The 26,581-nt window shown below is 43.3% G+C and overlaps 1 protein-coding gene across 6 annotated transcripts in view; it reads left to right on the plus strand.

Annotated features, from left to right (window-relative positions):
* The window catches only part of axdnd1 (axonemal dynein light chain domain containing 1), an 80,403-nt gene that overhangs the window by 33,116 nt on the left and 20,706 nt on the right, over nucleotides 1–26,581 (plus strand). For all 6 annotated transcript variants that reach the window (XM_078407631.1, XM_078407634.1, XM_078407635.1 and 3 more), the window contains 8 exons: nucleotides 1,829–1,933; nucleotides 3,481–3,601; nucleotides 6,693–6,794; nucleotides 7,849–8,015; nucleotides 11,768–11,843; nucleotides 15,742–15,976; nucleotides 18,422–18,632; nucleotides 22,301–22,394. In XM_078407631.1, coding sequence (XP_078263757.1) covers nucleotides 1,829–1,933; nucleotides 3,481–3,601; nucleotides 6,693–6,794; nucleotides 7,849–8,015; nucleotides 11,768–11,843; nucleotides 15,742–15,976; nucleotides 18,422–18,632; nucleotides 22,301–22,394 — 1,111 coding nt within the window. The remainder of the gene's footprint in view (nucleotides 1–1,828; nucleotides 1,934–3,480; nucleotides 3,602–6,692; nucleotides 6,795–7,848; nucleotides 8,016–11,767; nucleotides 11,844–15,741; nucleotides 15,977–18,421; nucleotides 18,633–22,300; nucleotides 22,395–26,581) is intronic.

The raw sequence follows: 26,581 nt of genomic DNA on the forward strand, positions 1-26,581 counted from the left end.
TGTGCAGGATTGTGTCAGTATGCGGGGATCGCTGGTCGGCACAGACTCCATGGGCCGAGTGGCCAGTGTCCGTGCTGTACCTCTAAGCTAATCAGAGGTAGGGAAGCTATTGGAAAGGATTCTTTGTGTTAAGATTTATTCATATTTGGAGGAGAACAGGCTAATTAGCGACAGTCAACATTGCCTTGTTTGCGGCAGGTCACGTTTTACAACGTTGATTGAGTTTTGTGAGAATATGACGAAGGTGATCAATGAGGTTAGGGTAGTGGATGTTTGGACACAAATGTATATGGGTTGGTTTATAAATTTACAGATGACACTAAAATTAGTGGAGTCACAGACACTGAGGAAGGTTATGGTGGGATATCGATCAGCTACAGAAGTGGGTGGAGAAATGGCAGATGAGGTTTAATCTGAGCAAGTGTAAGATGTAATACTTATTGATGAAGAATGTAAGGAGAAAGTATATAGTTAATGGCAAGACACCAGTATTGATGTACAGAGGGATCTTGGGATCCAGGTCCATAGCTCCCTGAAAGTGGCAATACGTAGATGGAGTGGTAAATAAAGCGTATGGTATACTTGCTTTCAAGGGTCGGGGCATTGAGCATAAGTGTCAGGAAGCCATATTGCTGTTTTGTAGGGCTTTGGTTAGGCTGCATTTGGAGTATTCTATGCACCTGGTCACCCTATTAGGAAGGATGTGGAAACTTTGGAGATGGTGCAGAAGGTGTTTACGAGACTGCTTCCTGGGTTAGAGGGTAATAGCTATATGATGAGGTTGGACAAACTTGGATTATTTTCTCTATAGCATCGGAGGCTGAGGGGAAACCCATTAGAAGTATATAAAATTATGAGGCATAGATAAGGTAGACAGTCAGAATCTTTTTTTCCATGGAGGGAAATGTCAGAGATATGCGGAGCGCATGTCTTTAAGGTGAGAGGGCATGATTTAAAGGAGATGTGTCAGGCAGGTTTTTTTACTCAAAGTGGTGGGAGCCTGGAATGCGCTGCCAGGGATAGGGTGGATGCAGACAGGATAGTGGCACATAGAGATGCAGGGAATGGTGGGATATGGATCACGTGCAACAGAGATTAGTTGGCATCATGTTCGGCGTGGACATTGTGGGCTGAGAAGCCTGTTCCTGTGCTGTACTGTTCTATGTTCTAAGTTCCAACTCTTTGCAAAGAGTCATAGTAAACAGGAAAATGCCAAGTTTTATCCTTGGTTGGTGTTGAGGTAGTTGCACTAAACCAAATGTAGGTGCACTCTTGGGTTAGGGAGTGGGAAAGTCAGTCAGTCAGTGTTCAAACTCCAGGCCTGTAGATGCTGGAGGAGGAAACTGGATCATTGTGGCTCCCCTGCCACATCATTCCCGCTACATACATTATCACATGCGAATAGTCATTAGAGAGGAATGGGGCGCAGTGGAACCATATCTAAAAGAAGCAAAGTAAGTATCCAGGTTGTGAAGGAAGGGGAGAAGGCTCAAAGATAAACATGGAAAAAAGTTAAGAAACACTCAGATTCTATAGCTGAGATGCAAGTCATCATACTGTGAAAAAGCAACTTTCTGCCAAAGAAGCACTTGGCGTTAATCATTTAACATAAGCTGGAGATTATGTTACTATATGAAATCCATTGTAATGGATGATCCAACAGTCTTCAATGTACTGAGCTTTAACATTACAGAGAAAATCGTGGAGAAAAATGTCCCTTCAAGACTGGTTACAAAGACTGTGTCTTCTGGGCTACATGCTAGTGCTGTTAGCATGCATGTACACCGTTAATAGATGCAATTTCTAACTTTCTGTCTCTTATTTCCAGTGAACTTGCTCTACTTCGAGAGCGTGACCGCAAGGCGACAAAGACCATAGGAAGAACACGGGAGGAGCTGAGTAATGCATTAATTGAAGCCCATAAAAATGCCAAGTGAGTCCTCAGTGTTCCCATGCAAATACTCAGACATTATCAGTTTAGTTTATTGTCACGTGTACCGAAGTACAGTGAAAAGGTTTTGTTGTGGAAAGACAATGCATGATTACAAACTAACCATTCTCAGTGTACAGATACATGATAAAGGAATAACGATTTGTGCAAGATAAAGCCAGTAAAGTCTGATCAAAGATAGTCCATCAATGAGGCAGATAGTAGTTCAAGACTGCTTTCTAGTTGTGGTAGGATATTACTAGCAGGAACCATAATTACAGTAAATAGGAAGGTGGAATTTTAGCATGGAAAATATTAAATAATTTGAATCTCATGGCTGTAGTTTTATTGGCAGTTGGATAGAGGCATATATTATAGTGGAAATTGAAGTAAGAAGCCTTATTGATGGAAGGAAGGTGGAGTTGGAAGCAACCATAATTTTAGTAAGTTGACAACTTTCCCAAAGTCTTCCTCAGTCTAGAGATAGGGGAATTTATAACAGATGCTAAGAACCGAGGAATCGGGTTGGGACCCTTCTTCAGAGTGGACCTTTCAGAAGGGTCTGAAGAAGGGTCCTGGCCAGAATCGTTACCTACCCTTTTTTCTCCAGAGATGCTGCCTGACCCGCTAAGTTAGGCCAGCACTTTGTGTCTATCATTGGCAATATGTTGTAGCTGGTCAGACTGGTGGATTTCTCAAATAGTACTGCCAAATTCTATGTGTAGGAAAATAAACTGCAAATGCTGGTTAAAATCGAAGGTAGACACAAAATGCTGGAGTAACCCAATGGGTCAGGCAGCATCTCTGGAGAGAAGGAATGTCCCGTCCCCCTCTGCTGACATCATTCTGAAGAAGGGTCTCGACCCGAAACGTCACCCATTCCTTCTCTTCGGAGATGCTGCTACCTGACGCGCTGAGTTACTCCAGCATTTTGTGTCTACTGGCCAAATGCCATGCTGAGTGAGATTGCATTTATTAGATCTGGAATTTTCAAACTCTTCTAAGTGTTGCTTTGGTGACGTGGAGGATGTTTGCTGCTATGCCCAATTTTCTGAGGCAACATATAAGTTCTTCTCTTTATGGAAAGAGTTCAAAGGTTTAGATGGGGTGAGGGTGAGGTGGGTATTGGATGACATTTAGAAAGGGACACCTTAAAGAAAATCTTGATTAAACAGGACAAATAAACTGGTTTTTTAAGAGTCATGACTTATTCAATGGGACATTTTTCATGGCATTAAGACACGAACAGACTTAAATGAGAAATGGCTGGAATGTATGTCAAAGTTCATTGTTGGCCTACTTTTTTTAATAATTGTTAAAAAAATTAATGAACTAAGTTTTACAAGATAGAGAATGCTGAATTAAAAAAATCCTTGCCATATTGCCTTTGGAAGAAAGTGGTGAACATGTGAGATGATTTACTGGGGAATGTAGTACGAACAAAAAGTATCTTCATGAAAAGAACCAACTCACAACCGACAGCTTTTATGATTAAGAGGTTAAAAATACAAAATTGTTTTTATTGGTTGACTTTTATTTTATGCCCTCAGTATGCTTGATGAATATCACCACTTATATGAAATGCAGAGAAAAAGACTGATTGCACAAATAGATACTTTAACCCAGGAGAAGGGCTGGTGGAGTGATGCTGCCTATAGCCTGGCACTAAAGGTAATTCATCGTACTGCACCTTTGCAAGTAGCACTTCATTTGTGATAACTTCATTGTTTGTCTCCTCCTTCCATCGTTCCTCAAAATACAGAGTCATAGAGTGATGCAGCGTGAAAACAGGCCCTTCGGCCCTCCCTGCCCTTGCTGGCCGATGTGCAGCATCAACACCAGTCTAACCAGCTGGTATTTGGTCCATACCTCGGGCTCTGGGTTGTTTGCACTTTTTTGGTTTCTTTAATTTATTGAGCTTCTTTGTTATTATATTACGTTTTTACATTATCTATTGTGTATTATGTTTGCAAACTTCTTGTTCTGCTGCAGGTAAGAATTTCATTGTTCCATTTTGGTACATATGATAATAAATCACTTTTGACTCTTGACTTACTTATCCAAAAGTCTCTCACATGTCACTATTGTATCTGCCTCAACCACCACCCCAGCAGTGCGTTCCAGACATTTACCACCTTTCTGTAAAAAAACTTGCCCGGCGCATCTCCTTTAAATTATGCCCCTCTCACCTTAAAGCTATGCTGATAGATATCGGATTTTTCCATCTTGGGAAAAAAGGTTCTGACTGACTACTCTAGCTATACGTCTCATAATTTTATATCCTTCAATCAGATCTCACTTTAATCTCCAGTTCTAGAGAAAACAACGCAAGTCTGTCCAACCTCTCCCTGTACCTAATACCCCCTAATCGTTTTGGTAAACCTCCTCTGCATGCTTTCTAAAGCTTACACATCCTTCCTGTAACGGGTGACTAGAAATGCACACAATACTGCAAATACAGCCTAACCTCTTCTTCTTATCGTGTCCACACATGCTAGATATTGTGTTTCAGCTAAAACTGAACACAACTCTGAGCAATATCATTGTTCTCTGCGTGGCCCTCAGCTTTGCATGCGTGCTCCAATAGAGGACATCTCAGTAGGTGCTCCATAGTTTGTGGTTCAGTGCCGCATATGCAGATGATGTCTTCAGTGTCTATATAACCCCACTTCTTGAGAGTCACTTTACAGTGACCAGTACCAGCTCTCGGTCTATTGAGGCATTTCCATTCAGCCCAGCTTGATCCGGCCCCAGGAGGAAGTTCTTCTTTGGCACTTATGGACATCGATGTCGTTGATGGTGGATTGGCGAGTCTCTCTTCCCATAATGCAACTCTAGTACCTTCAGCTTCAGCATTTGGTTCAACTTCGTTGAGGAAGCTTGGCGTGGACTTTAGCCGACCCTTTGCGGGTTCATGGCCGAATAGGGGATGTCGTACATCTGTGATCTGGCGATGGTGTTCTCTACTGCTTGCTGCACTGCGACCAATCTCTGGTGGCGCTATATCAGATAGCCTAACCAAAGTCTTACAAAGCTGCATCATGACTTCCTGACATTTGTACTCGGTGCCCCAACCTATGAAAGCAGGCATACCATATACATTCTTTACCATTCTATCAACTTACGTTGCCACTTGCAGGGAGTAATGGACTGGACCACAAGGATCCACTTTTTATCGATGATGCTAAGGGTTATGCCATTGATTGTTTATTTGACCTCCCAAAATGCAACACAAAGAACCTGGGTCACTTCTTTATGGGTGATTCTGTCAAATTTATTGCTCCACTCTCTTGCCTTTCCCCTGATCAATTTCAACGCTGATCAATACCATGGTTTCCATTCCATCAGTTTCAGTTTCGATGAAGAATCACTTAAGATCTTTATCGAAAGTCTTCTGAAAATTCCTATAACTAGTATCATGGAAATGATCCTGTTCTATGTAGGTAGAACACAAAATGGGTGATGTTTCGGGTCGAGACCCTTCTTCTGTCTGAACCATTCCTTCTTCTGTCACCCATTCCTTCTCTCCAGAGATGCTGCCTGACCTGCTGAGTTACTCCAACATTTTGAGTCTACCTTCGATTTAAACCAGCATCTGCAGTTTTCTTTCCTACTGTTCTATGACTCAGTTATCTTATTGACCAAATTCACTCAAGTTTATCAGGCATGCTAGCTTTCCCTGATTACCTGAACATTTTCAAGATACTCCATCAAATCTGCTTTCAATTATTAATTCTGGGGACATGAAGTTTATTGGTGTAACAGATGCCCCTATTTTATTCCACAAAATTGATATTTTGAGTAAAATTGATCATGTAACCCATGAAGCACCAATGGTGTGCATGCATGACATAAATCCACATACCCCCATTCCTCCCACCTTGTGATTTGATCCATGGATATGCAAGATGGAGCATATGTGGAAATCATGCACTTACACTATTTAAAGACACTAAATTACTTGCAGATTTTTGGGTTAGGATTGAAGCAGAGACCATTGCGTGAAATAAAGGTGAAGTGTTGGATCGAGTCTCGATCTAGGCATTTTACATTCAAAATTTATAACCAGTTTACTAACATAGGCTGACGCAGAAGGGGAATGAAATGTTCCTTGGAAGGCTTGTCTGAAAATTCCTGCAGGAGTTCGAGGAAGGGGCAGGGGTGAGGGGAGGAGAGAGTGGGGGTGGGAGGGAGAGTGGGGGTGGGGATGGGGAGTTAACTTAATTAAGGGGAATTAAGCAATTAACTTAATAAACTAATAAAGGGGAATTAAGCAATTAACTTAATAAACTAATAAATGTGACCCCCCCCGCCGGGAGGACTGGCGCCCGTCCCTGCATGCCCCGCGCCTGACCTTCCTCCCGCGGTGCAGTGCGGCATCAGAGGGTCAAAGAAGATGGCCGTCGCCGTCGAGCTGCCGCTGCAGGAGAGGTTTCCACTCAACGGGTCCACGGCTCATTCTGGCCGCCGTGATGGCCGCCCGGGGCCAGAGTGAGTGCTCCCTCTCCCTTTCCTCTCCCCACCCCCCCCTCGCCCACCCACGGCCCCGGGGGAGACTCCCCGACTGGCCGGCAACGGGTCGACGGTGGAGGGTTGCCGGGGCAGGAGAGGTTTGGCCCAACAGGTCCACGCCCGTCTAGTCTTATAGATATTTACTGCACGGATGAAAATTTTAATCTGTTACTTTCATTTTAGATTATAGGTCCTTTGGAGTCGGGATGTTATGTCTTAGTAACATCGTTACCTATTTCTGTCTTTGCAGGTGTCTGAAGAGCACAATCTTAAACTAGTTCACGATCTTGAAATCAGTGCAAAACTCTGGAGTACAATTGCACAACATTTTCTAGCACAGCTTGGCATAAAGGTAGCTTGTTGGCTTCACAAATTACTTTAGTAGATTTAGAAATGTATCATCTATTTTAAACAAAAAATGTTCAGAAATGTTTTTCAATTTCAGTTGGAATATTCAGGGCAAATTTGTGTGCACAACTGATGCTGTATTTTTTATTGTTATGAGTTTGTTACAAAGTTGATGCAGATTTTATTTTTCGGTGCTCCGTTATAAAACAATAAATCCTCGTGAAACAAAGAATAAATCAAATGGAAACAGTATATATTACCCATTCTAATGTTTCACAGCCCCTCAGCAAGAAATAAGTTAAAAGTGCCTATCATGAGCACTCTTTAGTTTCAATGATATGTGCTTTGAAATACTTACAATAATGCAAGCCTTGTATTAAGTTAACATGATATCTATCATGATATCTATGAGGTTTGTGCTTTGAATGCACCATTAAAAATATGAAAAATATTATGCAAATTAGAATGGTTCATGTAATATATTGTGCTTTTCATAGAATACTGCACATTTGACCTAGATTTCAAGATGAAAATTATGGACTTTTGAAAAAACTATTTCCTCCCAACCCAGTTCATATGTTTCTCTCACGATCCTGCCCTCCCTTCTATACTCCTCCCTCTGTAAAGCTTTACATTTCACTCTTCTTCTCTCCTTATCTGACATCCCTTTGTCTCCTTTTCATCTCTAGCCTTTGTCACATACTTCATGCTTCTGCCAATTAAATCCCCCTCACCAGCATCCATGTATCACTTGCCAGTCCTCTTTTCCAGCTCCCACCATCCTCACTGCAATGTCTGAAGAAGGGTCCCCCAACCCAAAATGTCACAACCATTCTTTCCAGATTTGCTGCCTGACATGCTGAGATCCAGCACGTTGGGGGTCTCGCTCAAAATTCCAGCACCTGTGTCCCTAGTTTAGTTGGAAATTTACAGACCATGATTACAATTTGCCATGGAGTACCTCACACATGTTGTGGAATCGTCATAATTTCTACTGATGTCGTGTACTCTTTATCAATAACTTGTACCTTTTGAGATTGTTTTCTTCATGCTCTAAGGATGCAGAAGACCAGGCTAAATTACAGGAAATTACTGCGGAATGGAGAGAAAACATGTTGAAGTTCATTAAAACTCTGGAAGATGCAGAGAATTCAAGTTTGGAAAAAAGAAAATCAATTCTATCTGGCTTTCAAAAATGGCATGAATATTTATCAGAGAAAAAAAAGTAAGCTTTATATTGGGTAAGATATTGGCACTGACTCATGTGACATCCAGAGTGAAAAAATCTTTAAAGATATCTATCTATTCAAATTTGTATTTCCTCCCTCAATTTATTTCCCCATTCATTGGATCCAATTCTAATCTTGAGTCCAGGCCAGGAGGCCCAGAATCTACAGTGGTAAATAAAGGAGGAACATAGAATGAAAATAGGCTATGTAGCCCATTAGTTGGACCCAGAGAGGGCGATCTTCTTAGTTAGATGTTGATGCTCTATCTTTGTGAGAATTTAACAACAGAATTTGTTTTGAGGAACAGCAAACAACATGTGAAGTGTTGGCAATGTCCCAACCACACTCAACTCTTGCAGAAAATGTGGAGTTGTCACCTGCAGCATGAGGGGCATTGAGGGCCAGATCCTTGTACCGGAGTCTTTGTCCATGCAAGACATGGCCACTACCAGCGGCAATCACCTAAAAGCCACAGATATATGCCAAGGATTCCACCTTTTAATAAATGACAGATATTTATATCAAGCTTCTACTGCTGTCTTGTAAAAAAACATGTCCAGTAGTTCATTGCAACAGTGAGAAATAGAATGTCATCCGGGTTATAACAGTGAGGAGAGTATGGAAGCTTTATCCCTAAACATAAATTGTGCAGAAATTATATAAGACAGTGAAAAGGAAAATGACTGTGCAAATGAACATTAGTGCAAAATACACAATTAGAAAAATTTGCAGATATGTATATATATTGAAAATACCTCTATGAGTGGTGAAGATGCTCAAATGACAAACATATAGCACTTCATTGGCTTGATATCTACCATTTTAGGTGCAAAATAGCATAGATTGTAATGACCCCGTGCTTTATTGGTAGGCATTCTCAGTGTGATCATGAGAAAACCTTTTACTAATGTTGCGGTGTCCCGAATAACCTGTCTGCTGGGAAGACAGAATAGATCGATAGAATTGGAGTGGCACAGTGAATGATTTGTGGCAGCTACTCAGTTATCTGGAATGCCCCTGGAGAAACCTCTTACCATGGTCGGGGGACATTTGTTCCATACTAATTGCGTAGAATCCTTGCCAAATGATGATTCCTGGATGGGTTGAAGGCATCTTGTTTGTCAGTGTCTCATCCCTCATTCCTGCAGAAATACATGCGGTGCACCAAATCCAAATGGTGTCTCATTTTGGTTGGGGGCATCCATGGTGTGACTGATGTGTATAGTAGCAAATGTGAATTGGATACATGTTCCATGAATATAAAGGTACGACATTGCTACTCTCCAGTCCTTCAGGAACTCACCTGCAGCTACAGAAGATACGAAGATCTTCATCAAGGTCCCTGCAAATCTCCTCTCTTGCCTCTCTCAATATCCAGGGATAGATCCCATTACAGAGGTAATTCCTCAGAGCAATCTGTTTTTTTCCAACTTGGATTAGTCCACACTTTGGACACAAAATAATGGACACAAAATAACTCTGCCATAAAATAATTCTCTATTTTTTGTTTTACTTTTGAGTCTGTTATAACAGCATTTTTAAAATTAAACAGATTAACTCCTATGAAGCACAAAAGCACTGAGCAAATATTTAAATGCTACTAGACCAAGTGGACAACGTTCGCCCCAAACCTCTCCTGCATTGGTGCAGCACCCTCTCCTCCCCCCTCCCCCCTCCTCCCTCCCCCCTCCCCCCCAGCACCTCCCCCGTTCCCTCCCCCTCCCCTCCCCTTCCCCTCCCCCCCTCACTCTACCCCCCTTATCCTCCCTCCTCCCCCCTCCCTCTCTTCCATTAGCACCAAAGGGATGACGGTGAGTAAGGTGGGCCTAAAATTGTCGCGCTATTGTGTACCCTTTCGGCTGTAGTTCAAGAACAAACAAACAAAAACAAACGAGAGTTTTAGTATATAGATATTTATATCGAGATATATGTTAACATGAAAATCTTCAGCCATCAATTTGTTTAAATTATTGGTTACCCATTTTGGATGTTCACATGTAATTTGATCTTGTCACAAATTCTTTTAAAGCCTGCATTTTTCAAATATGAGTTGATCAAAGAAAGATGGCATGGTGGCTTTTGTAGATAAAAGGACTTCCAAACGAAGAACATTGTACTTCAGTTTCGTATGTCACTTGTCATGTGTTATTTTACTTGAGAAGCATGAATACTTTAATAATATATCTTACTAGACCAAGTGGACCCGTGGTGCCCAAACCTCTCCTGCATTGCAGCACCCTCTCCTCCCCCACTCCCCCTCCCCTCTCCCCCCTCCCCTCCCCCCTCCCCCCTCCCCCCTCCCCCTCCCCCTCCCTCTTCCCCTCCCCCTCCCTCTTCCCCTCCCCCCACCCTCCCATCCCCCCTCCCTCCACCCCCCTCCCCCTCTCCTCCCTCCCCTCCCCCTTCCCTATCCCCTGTACTCCATCCCCCTCAACCCCCCTTATCCTCCCTCCTCCCCCTCCCTCCCTCCCTCCCTCCCTCCCCCCCTCCTTTCCTCCCCCCTCCTGCCCTAGGGGATAGATTTAAGCTTTAAAATTTGAATAATTTAAAAAATATAACACCAATTTCACTGAAACTTCTTCCATTAGCACCAAAGGGACGACAGTGAGTAAGATGGGCCTAAAATTGTCGCCTTATCGTGTACCATTTTGGCTGTAGTTCAGGAACAAACAAACAAACAAACAAGAGTTTATTATATAGAATGTTATTGGTACTATATGTTTCTGCTCATTGCTTGGGAGTTGCAGTCGGTCACAATTATTCAGTCTTAATTTGAAATCAAGCAACAATCTATAGTGGGATATGATATAATGAACAGGTGAAGTGTTGCTAACATAATAGTTTGGAGCAGGTAGGCCATGTGGCCTCTTGTGCTTGTTCCACCATTCAATAAGGTGATGGTTTCAGGTGCACTTTCCTGCTTGTTGCCCATAATACTTACCTCCCCCAGAGGCTCATGGGCACACTAAAACTAGTTGTGTATCTGTGTAAATAAAAGCTCTGTCTGTGGTAGGGTTTCCACTATCCCTTATTAGCCAGAACATCCCGTATTTTGGGCTAAATTGCCTTGTCCCGTATGGGACCCCCCCCCTTATCCCGTATTAGGCCCGGAGGGCACTGTAGGCCCGGACGCTGTAGGCCCGGACAGTGTAGTAGGAAAAAAACTGCAGATGCTGGTTAAAATCTGTCTCTGCCTTCCAGACAGTGTACTAACGGTAGCAACCCACCTCTACCATCTGGACAGTGTACTAACGATAGCAATCCGCCTCTACCATCCGGACAGTGTACTAACGGTAGCAATCCACCTCTACCATCCGGACAGTGTATTAACGGTAGCAACCCGCCGCCCAACCCGGACAGTGTACTAACGGTAGCAACCCGCCTCTACCACCCGGACAGTGTGCTAATGGTAGCAACCCACCGCCCGGCCCGGCCCGGGCAGCCGCCCGCCATTGATGGAGCGGGAACATGTGGCCGCTGGCTGGGTGAGGTCGCATGGGGCGCGGGGCAGTGACGCCATCTTGTCTGTATTTGGGAGTGAGATAGTTGGCACCCCTAGTTTGTGGTAAGGTGAAAAGTGACTGCAAGAACATACAGTGGTAGATCTAGAGGAATCTACTGGCAAATGGCTCTATGAGCAAGCTGGGGAACACTTGACAGAAGCATATTTCATTATTGTGGCTTGTGAAAAGTCTGTAGATTATTTAGAAGTACAGCAAGATATTTCTAACAATTTATATTGTTGTAGGAAACGTCACGGACTGAAAACAATGCCTCAAGAAATGCTGCTTACACTAACAACGGATCTAACACACTGGCACGAGGTGATAAAATTTTTTTCTAGTGTTTCATAAAATCATTATGTATTGAATGCATCTCATAATCATAGTCGTAATTTATTAGCCAAGTATGTTTTGCAACATACGAGGAATTTGGTTTGCCATGCAGTCATACCGAAAAAGCAACAGGACACACACCTACATAAAATTTAATGATAATAATAATAATAATATATTCCTTTATTTGTCCCACACCGGTGAAATTTGCAGCAAAGTGGATAGCAAGAAACATTCATTATAAATGAAAATAAAGATAAGGATAATTGTCATCATTTACTGTGTTTTTCCTTTACTGTTACTGTTAACTGTTCTGTTGACTGGTCTGCTGGAAGTAGCGCTGGTTGTGGAGTCTCACAGCAGCAGGAAGGAAGGACCTCCGATATCTCTCCTTCACACACTTGGGGTGAAGGAGTCTGTCATTGAAAGAGCTACTCAGTGTAGTGACAGTGTCCTGCATGGGGTGGGAGTCGTTGTCCAGCAGCGATGTTATCTTTGCCATTATCCTCCTTTCTCCCACCGCCTGTACTGAGTCGAGGGGGCAACCCAGGACAGAGCTGGCCTTCCTGATCTGCTTGTCAAGTCTCTTCCCCATCACTGCTGAGATGCTGCTGCTCCAGCAGACCACTCCATAGAAAATGGCTGATGCCCCCTGCACTCCAAAGGACCTGAGTCTCCTCAGCAGGTAAAGTCTGCTCTGGTCTTTTTTGTACAGTGCATTGATATTTTCGGTCCAGTCAAGTTTATTGTTAAGGTAAACACCCAGGTACATAAGAGTCCACCCTCCCAATGTTTTGACATAAACATCCACTACAGCGGCTGCTCCCCATTCCCCTCTGTGATGGAAGGCAATAAAGTCTTATCTGCTTTCCTCCTTTTTCTCCCGTGGTCGGGGGAGTCAAACCACCCGCAGTCGGCACGATCGAAGCTCCCGCAATCGGGGCGGTTGAAGCTCCTGCGGCTTGGACCTCCCGAAGTCGATCCCTAACCAAGGGACCGCGAGTTCCATGATGTTAAAGTCCGCAGGCTCCCGTGGTTGGAGCTCCCGAAGTCGATCCCTGACAAAGGGATCACCAGCTCCAAGATGGTAAGTCTGCAGGCTCCCATGGTTGGAATTCCCGAAGTCGATCCCCAGCATGAGGCCGCCAGCTCCATGACATTAGGCCGCAGTGCGAATGGAGATACGACACGGAAAAAAGTCGCATCTTCGTCGAGGAAAGAGGTAAAAAAAGTTTCCCCCACCCCCACATAATACAAAACTAAAAGTACACTAAAACATACATTTTACAACAAACTAAAAACAACAAAGAAGGAAAAAGACGAGACAGACCATTGGCGAGGCAGCCTTCGTTGGCGCCACCTGGTGGTAATAGTTTTGGCAGGTGGCCATAGTTAAAGTAAGTTTTGCCAAAGTGATATACAGGTGGTTCTGCTTTAAAGCAATAGTTGCATTCCTAAGAAACCTCGTGTTATAGAAAATTGAGTTACAAAGACAATTGTGTCAATGGGGATATGGGAGTTGAGGGCTAGAGAGTTTCAGACTTGCAATGATAGTTAATTTTCCCACAGGATTTTCAAAAGTAAAAGACTTTTCAACAGTCATAGAGACTAGTCACACAGTTATACATTGTGGAAACAGGCCCTTTGGCCCAACGGCCACACTCACACTGGAAGCAAGAAAAGACCACGACAAATCAGGGCTGGCACCAAATGACCTCAGATGGTGGTTCCCTGATTGTCCAGTTGTTGGACAGGGACAATATCATCCCAAGGGGAATACATCGTTATGAACTGGGAACTGGTTAACCAGTGTTTAGAGGGGAAAGGGGGGGGGGGGGGGGGGGGGGAGAGGAAAGAAACGAAGGGAGGGGGTGGTGTGTATGTAGAAGTTTAATAAAATTAGAAATTTCAATGTTCATACCCCTGGGTTGTAAGCAACCCAAGCGAAATATAAGGTGCTGTTCCTCAAAATTGCGTGTGGGAGGAGGCCCAGGACAAAAAGGTCAGTATGGAACTGGGAAGGGCAGTTAAAATAGTTACCAGTGAAGAGATCAGTGGGCCTTGGCGAACCGAGCGTGTGTTCGTCGCCAAGTCTACGCTTGGTCTTGCCGATGTACAGGAGGCCACATCGGGAACACCAGGTGCAATAGATGAGGTTAGAGGAGGTGCCTGTGAACCTCTCTCTCAGTGGCGCGGAAGTGGCGGCGCCTAACGGCTGCGGCTCGCTAGCAGTCTGTTCGTCTTTTTTCCTTTTTTTTTTTGTTGTGTGTCGGTGTTGGGATGGTTTTTTTTTTTTTTTGGTTGTGTATGTGTGGGGGGTGGTGGTGTGGGTGGGGGGGGGGGGTGGGGGAAACCTTTCTCTTTTAGGTCTCTTCCTCACGGCTCGGCCGCGGGGCCTTCCATCGCCCGGCTCGGCCGCTGGACTTAACATCGTCCAGTGCGGCTCGGCCGCTGGACTTAACAGTGCCCGGTGCGGCTCGGCCGCTGGACTTAACATCGTCCGGTACGGCTCGGCCGCTGGACTTAACAGTGCCCGGTGCGGCTCGGCCGCGGGGCGCAACATCGCCCGGCGCGGCTCGGCCGCGGGGCCTAACATCGCCCGGTGCGGCTCGGCCGCGGGACTTTTCATCGCTGGTGCGGCTCGGCCGCTGGACTTAACATCGCCGGTGCGGCTTGGCCGCGGGACCTTCCATCGCCCGTTGCGGCTCGGCCGCTGGACTTAACATCGCCCGGTGCGGCTTGGCCGCGGGGCCTTCCATCGCCCGGTGCGGCTCGGCCGCTGGGCTTAACATCGCCCGGCGCGGCTCGGCCGCGGGGCCTAACATCGCTGGTGCGGCTCGGCCGCGGGGCCTAACATCGCTGGTGCGGCTCGGCCGCTGGACTTAGCGGTGCCCGGTGCGGCTCGGCCGCGGGGCCTAGCATCACACGGCGCGGCTCGGCCGCGGGACTTAGCTGCGCACGGCTCGGCCGCAGGGCCTTCCGTCGCCCGGCTCGGCCGCGGGATGTTTCAGCGCCCGGTGCGGCTCGGCCGCGGGGACTTCCATCCCCTTGCGGGGACTGTGCGTGTCGGTCGGGGACGAGCTGTCTGTCCGTGGGCGTGGGGAAGAGAGTGGAAGTTTTGTTGCCTCCATCACAGTGAGGGGGTGTTTGGAGTCACTGTGATGGACGTTTGTGTTGGGGTCATGTGTCTTGTGTTCTTTTTTGTGTATGACTGCTATGTAATTTCGTTCGGTACCTTGGTACCGAATGACAAATAAAGCTCTGTTGAACTGTTGAACTGTTGAACTGTTGAACCTGGAAAGACTGTTGGGGTCCCTGGATAGAATCAAGGGAGGAAGTAGAAGGGCAGGTGTTGCATCTCCTGCATTTGAAGGGAAAATGCCTGAGGTGGGGTGAACCAAGGAGTTGCGGAGGGAGCGGTCTTGCAGAAAGGTGGAAATGGGTGGAGATGGGAAGATGTGATTAGTGGTGGGATCACACTGGAGGTGCCAAAGATGTCAGCGGACAAAGTGTTGGATGCAGAGGCTGGTGGGGTGAAAGTCGAGGACAAAGCGAGCTCTGTCCTGGTTATGCCGGGGGAGAGGGCACGAGAGCAGTACTACGGGACACAGAGGAGATACGTGTGAGGAACCCATCTATGACAGGAGGTGGGAAACCACATTCGCTAAAGAGCTAGGACACCGTGGATTACAATTATCAGCACTGGCTCTATTAAGCCAATATTGTGTAATTTATGTTTATTACAACTTTAATAAGTGACCCATATTTGTAAACTTAAGTGTGGCAATTGTGTCCATTAGCCTAATGTGAGAAACTTGCATGATTTTTTTTGAGCACTATCTGAATAAATCTTAATAATCTGAATACATTTTCTTTTCTATTTCAGATGGTTTGTCAAGACTATGAGCGATTTGAAGGATCATTATTTTTAACTAATCAAGAAGACCTATTAGAGATAGTCCAGTTGAAAAATGATTGGACAGAGCTCAGTCTGTCTCTTTTTAATCGACATAAGTGGTCCTCTGATGATAAAGTGGCTGAACAAATATTAATGGAAGAGTTAAACAACTGTGTGAATGTACTTTCTCACCGGCTTATGTTCACGCTCTCAGGGGAAAATGGTATTTCTGAAATTAGTTTATATACATATTTTACTATTCAAACTCTAATATTGTTATGAAACTTTTTTACTGCTGAAATTTAGAGGACTTGCCTCAGAGTTCTTGTCTCAGCAGCTCGGTTGATGCAGCTCCTTGGATGTAACAATGGAGTGCAAGCTGGAAGTTAAATCTAACTGTCAGCAGGAGTCTGCTGTGAGAGCACAAGATAAGAAAATAGGAGCAAAAGATGTCTCCATTTCTCTATCTTACAAATATTTATCTATCTCCATCTAATATTGATCTAATAATCTGACCTCCACCACCTTGGGAGCCTGAGACTTCCAGTAATCCATCACTTCTGAGAGAACAAACTTCTATGTAGCTCAGTTTAAATGATTTACCCCTTCTTTTGTCCCCATGTTCCTTTGTTCATGACTTTTCCATTAGCAGCAATCACTCAGCATCTACCCTGTCAAGCTCCTGAGGAAACTATATGTTTGAATAAGGTCACTCTTCATTCTTCTAAACTCCAAGGAATACAAACCCAAACTCTCTAGCTTCTCTTGTTGGGATAATCCTCTCACCTCAGGAAGTAGCCTGGTGAAACTCCACTGGACTTCCTCCAATGCTACGATATACAGACACACCCCGACTTACATATGGGTTACATCCCATGGACTCTTGCATAAGTCAGATGTTACCTAATTCGGAAATGGAAGTGCTACTGCGTATGCGTAAATTTAATATTCGACATGGAGACCCCATGGGAGCTTTGACATGGAGACCACGTGGGAGCTTTGACATGGAGACCACGTGGGAGCTCCTACATGGAGACCACGTGGGAGCTCCAACATGTGGACCACGTGGGAGTTCCGATGCGGAGACCACGTGGGAGCTCTGACATGTGGACCACGTGGGAGCTCCGATGCGGAGACCACTTGGGAGCTCTGACATGTGGACCACGTGGGAGCTCCGATGCGGAGACCACTTGGGAGCTCCGATGCGGAGACCACTTGGGAGCTCTGATGCGGAGACCACTTGGGAGCTCCAACATGGAGACCACGTGGGAGCTCCAACATGGAGACCACGTGGGAGCTCCGATGCGGAGACCACGTGGGAGCTCCCAACATGGAGACCACGTGGGAGCTCCGATGCGGAGACCACTTGGGAGCTCTGACATGTGGACCACGTGGGAGCATCCACAAGAATAGTTGACTGGCTTGTGGAAATGGACACATGTGACGATAGTAGCCCACTGCTACCGAGGCTACCAAGACGCACAACCTGGAAATAAAATAGTGGGTTAAAGAATGGCTTACATAAGTGTGAGTACGTAAGTCGCTTAATACGTAAGTCGGGTATTGCCTGTGTTTATTTAGGTTAGGGTACCAACATTCCAGCAGTGGCCTCATAAACACCCAGTGTAATCTAACAAAATTTTAGTATTTGTAAATGCCAAGCCCTTCACAATAAAGGACAGTGTCCAAGAACATTGCCAATGTGATTCTGTTATCCTAGTTGGTGGTTGCAGAAGCGATAGCTTGTATTATAAAGATCTGGCATGCAATGGATTTAAGCATTTTAAATATTAGAACAGGAACCATTTGTTTGATCTGCTCCTGAACTATCACAAATGCATCATTGAATATTTTAGAAGAAAAGAAAGAAAGTATTTATTGTGCACTTGGACTGCCAAACATAACCTTGAGGATACAAGCATGATTTTAAAATATTGTACAATTCATTCATAATGATTATATTATTGCTGCATCTGTAAATGTACTCTAAAAAGATAGACCTTTAAACTTACAACCAGTTTATGTTTTCAGCACATCACAAACCTCTTTACAATCTCTGACATACATTTGAACTGTTGCTTGCACAAAATGTGGCAATTAATTTATACATAACAGACATCAATGAAATAATCACCCGACTATTTGTTTCAATTATGCTGCTTGAGGTACAGTTTAGTTTATTTTAGAGATACAGTGCGGAAACAGGCCCTTCAGCCCACCGAGTCCACACTGACCAGCTATCCCCGCACATTAGATGGTGGTGCGATCACCCACATCCATGGGAGATGACAGAAAGCATCTCTTACAATTCACCTGGTCATTGTCAGCACTTTGAAGCGTTTGACGGTAGTAATTGCTGATATCTCTGACTTGGGGCTTCAACTCATGAGCTAGTGAGAATGCTACAACTGAGCTGATACTGATATCTGAATCTATTGTGGATTTTGATAGATTATAACATTAACAATTTGAATAAGCCACAACAGAATAAAATGTCAGGCGATGCAGTGAATTGGAACATTGTTCTTCGTGTCTGAGATTTAGACCTTTTTTGCCAAGTCTCAAACACAATGAGCTCCTACTCTATTTCAGTCTAGATCACAGTAGACAAATAATTATTATTGATGGATGATTCTGCAGAGAATTTTACCTGTAGTCATTTTAACAGGCACTGCTTGGCATTTAATGAAGTTACAGGACCAGCTTGAATCCTGCAGAACTAAATTTGACTTTACCACTCTGGAGGAAAAGGGATTGATAGAATATAATTTGCTGAAGCTTTCTGAGGTTTTCCCGATGTTGATAAATCTAATGGAAGAGGCTATAAAATTATCAACACAAGACGAGGAGGCGACAAAAATGAATCTCCCAGATGTCAGGTATGATCAACTGTAAAGGTTTATTACTTGAACTACGGTCTTTGTCTTGAAACATTATCTGGTTCCCCTTCCATGGGCACATCCTAACTCGCTGAGTATCTCCAGTATCTTCTGGTTTCATTTCAGATTTGTAGTTTTTTATGTTTCTTTATCTACTTATTTATTTCAAGGCCACAGATTAGCATTTGTCCCAGAAAAATGATCAGAAAGCAGTCCCAAATCTCTAATGGAAGACTTTAAATTCTAGCAAAAACAGAAGTTAACCTGGTCATCATAAACAATGAAAATCAACTGTAAACAGTTTTAAACGCAGAATGCCAATTCCAAAATGCTTTCCAAAGAAATCCCAAAACTATCATGATGTCAAAATGAAATGTAATTTTAATTGAATTTAAAATTGAGTTTTAATCCACTTTGGATGAACAATTGGACTCATCCCTCAGGAAGAGTGCTGGTCAAAGGGAAAATCAATTACAGATTCATGTGACTACTAATGTCATGGCTTCAATCCCTGGCTAACTAAATATGTTTGGAAATTGGTTATTTATAATTGTTATGTACATTTGAGATTGCAGCATTAAATACAGACGTAATATGAATTATTAAACTTGCATTATCAATGATGAGGCCAACAGTGACATTGTAGAATTTAGCAAGGACATTCAAAACAACTACAGTTTCAAGTATCTGTTTCAACACTCACTGCCCCACCCTTCCCATTTTTCACATTTCGGCATAATCTGATTGCTTAATATGTTTGGGCAGCTGTAGATTGTGCTCACTTTAGACATACAGTCTTCAGGCAGATTTTTTAAAGCCTTAAGTGAACATAGAATGATATTTTAATCAGGATTACTGACCATTTAATTTCACACCCTGCATGTGATAAAATAAATCAATGCTTACATTTGCATTCAACTAAAAGGCTCATGTAACAGAATAAATTGTAAGATGATTGCAATTTACAAGCAGAGGTTACAAGTCACAGAGGTCTTCTTTTTGTTTTATGTTGGAGACTGATATTTTGCAACAGTCATAAAGCTGCAGGAGAGTTAACTGTCTGCAAGTAGAACTACTCCATTGGTAAGCTACAGCATTATTACCTGTAACAGATTTTTGGGAAGTGACTTCTATGATCTTTCATTTAATTGGCAATATCTCCGATCATCTTGCATAGCTGTTGACCTTCCATTAGGGACGTTTTCTGAGCACTTACATTACGCTTACACCCCTCTAACCTACTGAATTTCATAACTTTCTTCTCCAATGTCTTAACTCCAGATTGAAGTTTGAGTTCCTGAAATCTACTATTGTGCCCATCTTCATAGTCACATCATTTGTCTGATTGGGAATCATAACATTTAGAACCATTTCTCTTTAGCACAAGATCCCTGTGAATGGGTTTTAGTCTAGTGGAATAAAAAATACTCTTCTCTGGAGTGTGACAATATCATAGTTTGACAATATCATATTTTAAAAGGACCTTGCCTGAACAAATCCTTGGCCAAAGGGCAAGAATTCCACCAGCAGAAGATGTCAACAGCTCCTCTTCTCTGAGAAAGGAATCTTTTTGAAAATAGGCAGAATGTCTAGCTGGAGTAAGGGTAGAATCTTTACATTTCCTATTAGCAAGGGAGAAAGCACTAAATAACGTATTTTATTTTATTAGCTCTTTCCTAATTTTTTTTTTTAAAGAGTGCTAAGTAACTGAATACTTCAGTTGTGCCTCCTTCTATTGTACATCATTGAAATGAATTTTCATCCTTCAATGAGTTGAACAGCGATTTTGAGTACCAGCAATGTTATGGGTCTGGAGTGGATGAGTGGCCTCATTCCCCAGGACCAAACAAAATAAAGAATCAATACCCATTAATCTTCAGCACAAAAGGTGGCAGGCGGGGCTACAGTCTAAGAATAAAGGGGAGGCCATTTAAAACTGAGATGTGAAAAAACTTTTTCACCCAGAGTGTTGTGAATTTGTGGAATTCTCTGCCACAGAAGGCAGTGGAGGCCACTTCACTGGATGAATTTAAAAGAGAGTTGGACAGAGCTCTAGGGGCTAGTGGAATCAAGGGATACGGGGAGAAGGCAGGCATGGGTTACTGATTGTGGATGATCAGCCATGATCACAATGAATGACGGTGCAAGTTCGAAGGGCCAAATGGCCTCCTCCTGCACCTATTTTCTATGTTTCAATGCATTAAATTGATGTCTCCATAAAAACTAACAACTAGCCAACAACTTTAATTGTGACCACATAACATGTAACCTCAGTGTATGGCATTGTCTTGTTTTTTGAAATGTAGGTATTAAGAGTGCAGGTCAGTAAACTATGCACCCAGAGCTATTTTTTTGCCAGCAAAAGGGAACCAATAATTTGAGCAGCTCAATATGTTCTCCATTTTTGTTGCTTGAAATAGAGCAAGTATTGGGAGCTTGAAATTGAAATCCAAAGCATCTTTCTGCTCAGTTGGGGCTTGCTTCCTAAAATCTAAATGAATTCTGATGCAATCTATACATTAACCAATTTAATATCTAACGGATAATAGGTTACTAATCTTAGAAAAAAATAATAAGAATCAATGTAGAGAATTGCCTTCTCAAATTATGTCTAGTTTATCTCTCAAACTCCAGTCCGAGTTCCATTAGGCTCCTTATCTTTTTATCTCCTCCTTCAGTGTGCCTCGGTCAGATAAGCCACCAACTCACTCTCTGCTTGTGCAAAACCCTCTTCCCTCCAACCCAATCTAAACAGATATCTTCTTTCACTTAGAACCAGTACATCCATCTGATTTAATTTGGTTCAAGCTGGCATTCTTTTTTCTTTCACCTACTCCTCTCTAATAATGTACACTAAACTCCTACCCAGTGAGATATACTCTTCATCCAACCACCTCAGTACAAGTTCTTACTTTCCTACGAGAATATACCCTGCCTCCAAATTTCTGAAGCGAGCAGAGCCTCTGTCTTTTGTCCCTCTTTTACCCCTTGCTATCATAAACATGCCAAGAAATGCTTGAAGAGTCGGAACAGCTTCATGGAACTAGAGCCAACGGTGCCAGGTACCAAAACCAAACAACAGATGGCACCAGGACACCACCTGCCTTATACTACCTGGACAGCCCTAAACCGCCTCCGCACTGGAGTGGGATGTTGCGGACTCAACCTGAAGAAGTGGGGCTTCTCAGACTCTGACAAATGCAACTGTGGAGAGGTACAGACAATGGCCCACCTACTGACTTGCGGCGGAGAGGCATGCACTGTGGTCGATCTCCGCAGAGGCACAGATGTGGCACTGACTGTGCAAAGCGATGGCAGAACGTCATCTGACACACCAGCGAAAAAAAATCATAAACATGAATTTCCTATTTTTCTTTCTCCTTCATTTTCATCCATTTATCCCCAACGTTCTCCTTACTTGCTCAACCTTGCTCAGTGATGCAAGTGAATATATATTATTAGGGAAGATTCATAATGGCACAGCAATCCTGGGTATAGTATGTAGTACAGAGAAGGGAAAGGTTAGCGGATATTGCTATTTCCGCAAATATGAGGAAATGTTGTGTTCTCTTGATAAAATAGTAACCAGATTGTTATCTATTTTCCACTATAAAACATACAGAATTTAACTAGAATTCTGGTTTTCTTCTTTAATTTCTTTATGTCAGAGAGCAATTTGCAGAAGTGAATCAGAAGATACAGAACTTTTTGATAACACTCTTTAAGATGATAAATTACAAGGACACCAAACTGACACAGCAGGTAAGCCACTGGAGATACTCCCAAAGAGTGGTTGCAAGACTGGAGATGATGGATTTATTTGCAGAGCTATTTGGGGAGTAGTTGTGGTTAACTGCATCGAGGGTTACCTTCCAGCCATCTATACACTAAAACTTGTTTGTTTGTTTGTTTGTTTGTGAACTACAGCCTAAACAGTACACGATAGCGCCACAATTTTAGGTCCACCTTACTCATCGTCGTCCCTTTGGTGCTAATGGAAGAAGTTTCATTGAAATTGGTGTTATATTTTTAAAGTTATTCACATTTTAAAGTTTAAATCTATCTTCTAGGGAAGGAGGGGGGAGGGAGGGAGGGGAGGGGAGGGAGGGAGGAGGGAGGATGAGTGGGGTTGATGGGGAGGGGGGGTGAGAGGGAGGGAGGGAGGGGGGAGAGAGGGAGGGGGAGAGGAGAGGATGCTGCACCAATGCAGGAGAGGTTTGGGCCCAACGGGTCCACTTGGTTTAGTAGTTCACTAATCATGGGGATTTTATTCTGGCTGAAACATTCACCAAAGATAAAGAGACAAGAGTAGTGAGTTTAACTTCAGAGTCAAGTTTAACTATATACCATTTACAACAGACAAGCAGAATACTTTGCACAATGTTATCATGTCACTGCCCAGTGGTTCAATGGTACTTTGTTACATGTACAGAGGTAGGTACACGGAAATTCCTTTTCTGCAAACAGTTGATTAAAAAACTTAGTATACATGGGCACAATCATACTTAAATACAAGAATATAAGAATAGTAGTTACACTGAGTCAGTGCACAAGAGTTGCCATGTTTCTGCTGCCATCTTGTTAAACATTATGAAAAAAGTTAAAGTTAAAAGTTATCAAAAAAAATGATCTTGAAGGGTGGTCATAACTTGGCCATAAATGCCCATTGTCCTTGTGGTGTCACTTGGTTCAAGTAGATGGGGTTGTCCTGACCAGGCAATGTTGTTGATGTCCTCCACCGCTGTTTTGCCACTCCATGCCACTGCAAGCCATTTCCAGTCTGCATGCTCGATCACTTGGAGCACCTCTGAACAACATCCCACTAACAACATGCTTTAGTGATCAAAGTTCCTACACTCTAACGACCATTCAGACTCATTTTACTGCACGAATAAAATAGACATGTCAAACTGTGCACACATTTCCAGCCTTGCAACTCTTGGGGCCACAGTCTAAGAATAAAGGCGAGGCCATTTAAAACTGAGGTGAGAAAAAACTTTTTCACCCAGAGTTGTGAATTTGTGGAATTCTCTGCCACAGAAGGCAGTGGAGGCCAATTCACTGGATGAATTTAAAAGAGATTTAGATAGAGCTCTAGAGGCTAGCGGAATCAAGGGACATGGGTAAGTGACATGTCAGATCGGTCCCAATCCGAAACGTCACCTATCCATGTTCTCCAGAGATGCTGCCTGACCCGCTGAGTCACTCCAGCACTCTGTGAAACATCACCTATCCATGTTCTCCAGAGATGCTGCCTGACCCACTGAGTTACTCCAGCACTCTGTGTATTTTTTTACGGTGGAGATTCACTCTGTGTTTTGTGAATTAAATGTATAATATGCTTCTTCAGTAAAATGATAGAATTTTTTTAACGTTTTGTGCATATAAATAAGAATAAATTTCTACCTTGGCAAGTTTTATAATCCAGAAAATTTAGATAAAGGAAGATAAGATTAAGAAGGAAGTTTAAAATAGGGCAGAAAGCAAGGAAAAAAATTAAAAGAAAAGGTGAACATTCATTGCAATTCATAAAACTGGTGAGCACGCAACAAAAGCTTTTCACTGTATCTCGGTACATGTGACAATGAACTAAGCTAAACTTATTAAACTAAATTGCAGTACTGATGCCCTGTTGATTTACCTAATGCCTCCCCCAGCTAGTTGCCAATCCCGCAGGATAGAATTAGCTGCTGGTAGATCTTTGTTCATTGCTAACATTCTGAAAATCCTGTTTGATGTTCCAGAGCACCACAGTGTTTCTTAAAGAGCAGATAGAATCAGAGCAATCCTGTGTAAGCATGGTGAAAACTAAAGTACTGATACCTGGAGAGCAGTCCAATAGTCAATTTATTTGCCAATGTTTAAACATATTTTTGTTTCCTACGTTGTTTATTTTTAACTCTAATTCGCTTCATTTCAAATTTCTACAATTAGGTAGAAACTGCCAAAGTACACTATCATCTGATACTTGAAATTAGTTGTATTTCAATTTCGATGTAATTTTTTTCTACTATTTATTTTAAATACATGCAAAATGCACCAATATGTTGTTCATTGAGGCATTAAATCCTCCTCTTATCCAGGTGTGAATTCTGCACAAATATACACAATCATGGAATTTGAACTTGTAAAATACTTCCTTGACCGTCCTTCTACATGTATAAAGATCTTATCGAAACGTATAAGATTATTAAGGGGTTGGACACGTTAGAGGCAGGAAACATGTTCCCAATGTTGGGGGAGTCCAGAACAAAGGGCCACAGTTTAAGAATAAGCGGTAGGCCATTTAGAACGGAGATGAGGAAACACTTTTTCAGTAAGAGAGTTGTGAATCTGTGGAATTCTCTGCCTCAGAAGGCAGTGGAGACCAATTCTCTGAATGCATTCAAGAGAGAACTAGATAGAGCTCTTAAGGATAGCGGGGTCAGGGGGTATGGGGACAAGGCAGGAACGGGGTACTGATTGAGAACGATCAGCCATGATCACATTGAATGGCGGTGCTGGCTCGAAGGGCCGAATGGCCTACTCCTGCACCTATTGTCTATTGTCTATTGTCTATCTAGTGCTGTTTCGGTTGCACTTTTAATCTGGCGCCATAAAATAGACCATTGCCATGTCATGCACATCATGATGCAGTTTTTCATTCATGTTTGTGTGGCCTGCAAACTGCATGGGCAACCTTTCTGAGGAAGTGAATATAATTTGCAGAGCATCTGCCTGAGCATGGACGATGGCAGTGAGAACCAGCTTCAGGTGGTTCTACCTTACGCATAAAATTTAGCTCCACCCTACCCCACAATTGTGAACCCTAACGTGCCACTTTGTAACAGTCTTCCCCATCACCAAGCTTCACCGCTCCCCTCTTGCTTCACCCTTTTCCTCCTACCATCCCTCCCTCTCTAATGTCTCCTCTTGATAGTGTGGCGAATGGACATCGGGGTTTTAATGCATGAGTTGTGAAAAGGTACTCAATACAATACAATGTATCTTTATTGTCATTGTACAGGGGTACAACGAGATTGGGAATGCGCCTTCCATACGATGCAATAAATGAATTAGCTAATCAGTATAAATTTATACAACCAAAATTAGAAACAGTTTTAAGACAGTATAAAGTTCAAGTAGGTCTGTGCCGGTTCACTGTGCGATGTGACCATCCGGCTCAGCAGGACTGGTTCATAGCAGCTATGGCCCTGGGGATGAAGCTGTTCCTGAGTCTGGAGGTGCGGGCGTAGAAGGCCTTGTAGCGTCTGTTCGATGGTAGAATTTCAAACAGACTATTGCAGGGGTGTGAGGAGTCTTTGTGGATGCTGGTGGCTTTTCTGAGGCATCGTGTGTTGTAGATGTCCTCCAAGGCTGGTACCTGTGTTCCGATAGTCTTCTGAGCTCTGTAGACTACCCGCTGAAGAGCTCTCCTCTCTGCCTCCGTGCAGCTGAGGTACCACACAGGGATGCCATGCGTTAGGAAGCTCTCTATGGTGCAGCGGTAGAAGGTCGTCAGCAGCTGTTGGGGCAGACCAGACTTTTTCAGTGTTCTCAGGTAGAACAGTCGTTGCTGCGCCTTCTTGACCAGCACAGCAGTGTTAGTGGACCATGAGAGGTACTCTCGTCTACAAGGTAATAATGTATGGCAGACCATCAATAGAAATCTTAATTGCCCATTGTGCAGCACCTGTTCAATGCCATTTTCCAAACACCAATGATATTCTAGGCTACACCTTGATCCAGCAACACCGATGGTGTAATGTAGAATGCACAATGTATTTTCAAGGCAAAAGATTTAGGAGTACAAAAGTCAGATTTAGATTTTTTTTTAGTCGCATTACGGAATCTCTATTGCTTAGAAAATTGAGTTCCTAGCATCTGCCTATTGCACGAAAGCTCTGAATGGTTTGTCTGTACAGTATTCAGATTGACATGACTTCTGCTTGTTATGTTGATTTTTTGCA

The sequence above is a fragment of the Rhinoraja longicauda genome, chromosome 11, assembly GCF_053455715.1.
Source record: "Rhinoraja longicauda isolate Sanriku21f chromosome 11, sRhiLon1.1, whole genome shotgun sequence".
Taxonomy (NCBI): domain Eukaryota; kingdom Metazoa; phylum Chordata; class Chondrichthyes; order Rajiformes; family Arhynchobatidae; genus Rhinoraja; species Rhinoraja longicauda.